This window comes from Vespula pensylvanica, chromosome 17 (genome assembly GCF_014466175.1).
Source record: "Vespula pensylvanica isolate Volc-1 chromosome 17, ASM1446617v1, whole genome shotgun sequence".
NCBI lineage: Eukaryota > Metazoa > Arthropoda > Insecta > Hymenoptera > Vespidae > Vespula > Vespula pensylvanica.
The window spans coordinates 2,670,377-2,676,376 of record NC_057701.1 but is presented as its reverse complement, the minus strand read 5'-3'; the positions used below and the strand labels follow the sequence as shown (position 1 = coordinate 2,676,376).

Sequence of the window (6,000 nt, the reverse complement as noted above, 5' to 3'; positions counted from 1 at the left end):
TATATATATATATATATATATATATATATATATATATATATATATACATAAATCAACTGTAATAAGTAAAATTCAAAGTTCATCAGAGATTGCTATGAAGTTATAATAAGTAGAAACAATAATTTTCACTTCCAATTAGTTATGAAGTTAGAAATTAACATTAAAATAATTATACTATAGAAATTCTCAAGTACTTGCTTTTACAGATTCTCTTCGAGTAATAAATATAATATTTAAATGTAATTAATGAATAGCTTCTGTTCCAATATTTTGAATATTCTTGTCTAACTAATGTATCATCTTTTCCATTTGATTCAAAAAAAAAAAAAAAAAAAGAAAAGAAAAAAGAAGAGATACAACATACTCCATCAAATTAATTAATTAAATCATTATTAATATACATATATATATATATATATATATATATTGACTTATAAATTATCTTTCCATTTTAATTAGAAAAGAAAAAAGACAAAAAGAAATCAAAAAGCAATTACCAACATCGTATGATTTAATTTAATTAATTATCTAATAAAATATGAAAAATACATTTGCAAATTAATTTTGTAAGATTAAAATCTCTTACATTCAAAATTAGGGAAAATAAATAAGAGATATAATTCCGCGAATTAATTAAACAATTATGTACCCAAGATTTATATATATATATATATATATCTATATATATATAAAAGATTTAAATCTTTAATTAAAGAGAAAATCTTTCACATTTAATTAAACAGAAAAGAAAATGAGGTACACAATTTCTCCGATTAATTAAACAATTGTCTTCCGAAAATAAAATTAATTCGACTCTATAGAGAAAAAAAGAAAAAAGTGAAAAAAGGAGAAGAAGAAGAAGAAGGAGGAGGAGGAGGAGGACAAAAGAAAGAAAAAAGAAATAAGAATATCGCATAAAATACAAAATAAAACATAAAAAATAAAAAATCGATTTGGAGGCGTAACGATTTAATTAAAAAAATTTCTCGTCGAAAGGTGAAGGACGAGGACGAGTAGGAAGGGAAATGTTAGTGATGGTCGAAGGGTCGAAAGAAAGGGGAAGTAACCATGATCAGAGATTTTACGACAGAGATCGTTTCCTTCTTCTTCTTTTTTTTTTTTTTTTTTTCTTAAATTAATAAAGTTAATGCTTCGTGGATGACTCGTCGATGTTATAATACGCACCTGTTTGAATTCCTTGCGAAAATTATCGTTGAGCCAGGCGTAGAGAAATGGATTGTAACAGGTGCTGCTCATGGCGAGGCAATGGGTCATGAAGAAGAAAAGTCCGTAATAAGACCAATCGTTGGCAGGTGGATAAAAGTCATTGATGATGTTAACGATGTTCAATGGTAACCATGAGAATCCAAATATTATTACCATAGCCACCAACATTCTGTTGGTACGTTTTTTCCTTTCACGATCGGTTTCCTCGCGTTTGCTACTTTTGCTACCGGGCTTTGACCTTGCCCTGTCATTCAATTTAATCCAAACGCATATGTAACACAGTGTTATTACGAAACACGGTACGAGAAATTGCAATATCGTTGTGAACGAACTAAAAACCTTTCGGAATGGTTCGCTTGGCCAGTGTTCCTCGCAATACGTGTATGTTTCAACGAATTGCATGTAAAATCCATATGGTAGGGTCAACATTAACGCGACTATCCATATACCGAATATTATCGTCCAACAAATTTCAATTCTCATACGCGGATGAAACGGATATAATATTACGAGGAAACGATCTATCGCTATACTGGTTAGTGTCCATGTACTTATATAAACGCTAACACCCTGTGCGTACGGTACCAAATGGCACAACATCCTACCGAATATCCAACCACCTAAAAATGTATACAACGGCGTAAATGGTACTGCCAATACGCACAAAAGTAAATCGCTGAACGCTAAATTCGTTATAAAGAGATTCGTAACGGTTTGCATCTGTTGATTACGTAATACTACGTAACATACTAATACGTTTCCGAATACACCCAATATAAATATGTTACCGTAAAATATACAGAATATTATTTGTACGCTCAAATTCGACATTATTGTGTCGTCGGTGTAATAACTGACGTTAGACGAGCTCAAATTTTGCCAATAATCCGAACTACCGTTTCTTTCCATCCTTCTTCGATTTTTTTATCGATGTTGTCGTTTATTTTTTTTTTTTTTTATTTATTTATTTATTTATTTTTTTTTTTCTTCTTCCTTAAATACGTCCCACAGACGGATGCAATCGTTGGATGTTATTACTCGTTGGAGATTTCTCTTTTAATATCTCGATTAAATTTATTCGCAATCGATCATTTACTTTAGGCTATATTTAATCACTATCCTTCTTCTCTCTCTTTTTCTTGCTTTATCTATCTATCTATCTGTGTGTCTATCTAGCTCTCTCTCTCTCTCTCTTTCTCTCTCTCTCTCTCTCGGCTGTTATTATCATCGAGCTTCTTTCCTTCTCTTTCTTTCTTTCTTTCTTTTTTATCTCGTTTTCTAAGGTTCCAATTTCTCGATTTTATTTTATTTTATTTTATTTTATCTTCCTTTTCTTTTTTTTTGTTCTCTTTTTCTTTAAATTTGTTGCTTCTCCACTCTTCGCACGAATTTTCTTAAAGCTTCTTCCCGTTTTATTTTTATCGTCGAATTTTCTTGAAATGTTGTTGTTGTTGTTGTTGTTGTTGTTGATGTCGTTTTTCCTTGCGAACAAATTTTTTTCTAAATTTTCTTGTCCTCTTTTCTGACGAATTTTCTTCAAGAATTACGTTATTTTTTCTTTTCCTACCTCAATTTCGTTGTCTTCTTTCACGCACAGTTTTATTCTTTCTTTTTTAATAATCTTTACTTTATTGTCTTCTTTATTGCACAAATTTTCTTAAACTTACTATCTTCCTTCATTCACAACTGTTTCTTTCTTTTTCTCGACTAGTCTACGAACGAATTTTTATCGAACCGACGTCACTATTTTAACATACACGTTTTTTTCTTTCTTTTTTGTTAACAAATGTCTTCGTTTCGTAATACGTTTTATCGAACACACGCGAAATTTTGTTTGTTATACATATGTATATATATATTTTTTTATTTGAATGACGTAACGAATTCGTGATTTTTTTTGTTCTGTTTTTATTTTATATGAACAAGAGAGATTTAAATATCGATCTACGATCTCATTAATCACCGCACCTCATGTTTATACACAATTTTTATCGAACGCACGAAATATGGTTTGTTTGTCCTTTCTTTTCTTGAACGATGTAAAATCAGATATTATTTTAGGAGAAAAAGAGAAAAAGAAAAAAATAAATTGAAGGATTAAATCGACGTTCGAACGATCTTATTATTAATCACTTGTGATATTCTTTATCTCGAACGAACAAAATCTCAATCTTGTTTTCCACCGAATACCTATATATTTAAACAATATAAATAAATTTTTACGTTTTTATTGATTATTAATTTACGTTGAGAGGAGAAAATAATTAGAGAAATAAGATAATATAGAAATTAGAACAAAATCAAAAAAAGAAAAGAAAAAAGCAAAAGTATATCGAACATTTATTGCTTATATATAATATTTCAATATTATATATAATACTTATATATAATATTTTAATATTTTAATATTATACGTAATAATACAAAATAATAATATAATAATAATATGCAATATAATTGTACGTAATAATTTGATATTAATGTATAATATTAAAAATTTCCCTTTCTATCTTTTCTTTCTTTTTCTTTTTTCTTTTTTCAAATAAACTCCAACCGATACCTGATGTAAATATCTTTCTCTTTTGAAAATGCTCACGAAGTACATTTATGACCTCGAAGACGATGGGCGTTACGTATTAACGAACGAAAAGGATCAAGTGTTCTTTTATCTATCGATATATTTGTTTGAACTTGAGCTTTAAGAGTTAACCTACTCGAACTGAGTCTCCTTCAACGACGAACGAACGAAAGCACTATGAGGATTATGCTTACTACTGTTAAAGAGAGAGAAAGAAAGAGAGAGTGAGACAGATAGAGAGAGAGAGAGAGAGAGAGAGAGAGAGAGAGAGAGAGAGAGAGAGTGAGACAGAAAGGGAGAAAAAGAGAAAGAGAGAGAGAAAGAGGAAGAGTGCGCGTGTGTTTTCTTTTAGGAGAATATGACTTTGAATTACGTCTTTTCAAGGTGATGATCAAAGCCAATAAAAAATTTGCGATGCTTTACTTGTCTTCGACTGATGTTGAAAGAAATATTTATAAACCGACTCTCTCTTTCTCTCTCATTAATGCGTTGCTTAAAACTTAATCATGAGAAGTAGAGAGAAATAGAGAGATATGTAGAAAGGGGAAGACTTTGTGTATGTTGTACGAGAGTGGTAAAAAACATATGTGTAGATTGGTGTATTTAATTGGGAGATATAAAGCATGTGCGTTTGTTAGAAAAAAATAGATAGATAAATAGAGAGAGAGAGAGAGAGAGAGAGAGAGAGAGAGAGAGAGAGGAAAAAGAAAGAGGAGAAGGAAGAAAATGAATAAGAGAGAAAGAGAAAGGAAATGAATAAGTAAGAAAGACGGAGAGAAAGAGGAAATGAGTGAATGAAAGGCAGAAAATGAATGAGATAAAATGAATGAAAGAAAGAAAGAAAGAGAAAATAAGGAAAGAGAAAATACTTGTGTATTTAGAGAAAAAGAGAGAGACAGAGAGAGAGAGAGAGAGAGAGAGAGAAAACGTGTGTGTGTGTATGTGTACATATGTATAAACGTGAGATAGAGAAAGAGAGAGAGAGAGAAAATAAATACGGAGTACTTACGTGTAAAAGAGAAAGAGAGAGAAAACACGTGTATACTTATTGTGTCAGCGAGATAATAAACACGTGTGTATTATCTTCGTGTCTATAAACACGTACGTTAAAAAGAGAGAAAGAAACAAAAAGAGAAAGAGAGAGAGAAAATAGGTGTGAACTTATATGTAAATGAGAGAGAAAAAGATGGAGAAAGAGAGATAGAGAGAATGGTCTCACTTTAAACTTTTAGCAAAGGAAACTGACTATGAACTGATCTAATCTAAACAATTTCGAGGTCACAACGTTAAAGATTTTATTGAAAAATCATTCAAAAATAGATGTTCTAATTTTCTCCCTCTCTCTCTCTCTCTCTCTCTCTCTCTCTCTCTCTCTCTCTCTCTCTCTCTCTCTCTCTCTCTCTCTCTCTCTCTCTGTCTATCTATCTCTATCTCTAATCTATCTATCTGTATATATGCGTATGTGTGTATCTCTTTTCTTTCAATATCTCTATCTGTCTCTTTTATTCGGCAAATATCATTGTACCATCACACGTTTCACTCCTACGCAAATCGTGAAATTTTTTTTCTCCTCCCATTAACTTCGAAACGAGGATCGGACGTGTTTTCATTAACCAAATGAAGAAACGTTAAATTTGTATCCCCTTTTCTTCCTTCCCTTTTTTCTCTTTTCTTTTATTTCCTCTGTTTTTCTTGGATTGTTTAGCATCAGAATGAAAGAACTGAAAATGTGATGTAAAGTGAGAAGAAAGGAAATCCTGATAGGGGAATGTTGAATCGTAATAGATGGAATAGGCGTGAGTCAAATAATCAATAGTAATAATGAGAAAGAGAGAGAGAGAGAGAGAGAGAGAGAGAATTTATCCAGGATTTTTAAATCATCGAATAAATTATAGTAATGAATGAACGAAGGTACGTTCTATTCATATATTTTTTATTTTATTTTATTTCATTTGTTTATGCTTTTTAATTTTTTGTTTTTTTTTTTTTTTTTTGACGATTGATTAGTATCAAAAGAACGATGATAGAATGAAAGGAAATCCTGATGCGGAAAATTGAATCGTAGTAAAAGATATAGACACGAGTCAAATAATCAATACTAACAATGAGAGATAGTGACAGAGATTTTCAGATCATTGAATGAATTAAATTATTGAATGAAGAAACGCCATTCTATTTTTGTTACTTTCCTAATT

At 30.4% G+C, this 6,000-nt stretch overlaps 1 protein-coding gene across 4 annotated transcripts in view; it reads right to left on the bottom strand.

Annotated features, from left to right (window-relative positions):
• The window catches only part of LOC122635238 (prolactin-releasing peptide receptor-like), a 74,017-nt gene that overhangs the window by 61,373 nt on the left and 6,644 nt on the right, over positions 1-6,000 (bottom strand). For all 4 annotated transcript variants that reach the window (XM_043825201.1, XM_043825203.1, XM_043825202.1 and 1 more), the window contains exon 2: positions 1,186-2,359. In XM_043825201.1, coding sequence (XP_043681136.1) covers positions 1,186-2,136 — 951 coding nt within the window. In that variant the 5' untranslated portion in view covers positions 2,137-2,359. The remainder of the gene's footprint in view (positions 1-1,185; positions 2,360-6,000) is intronic.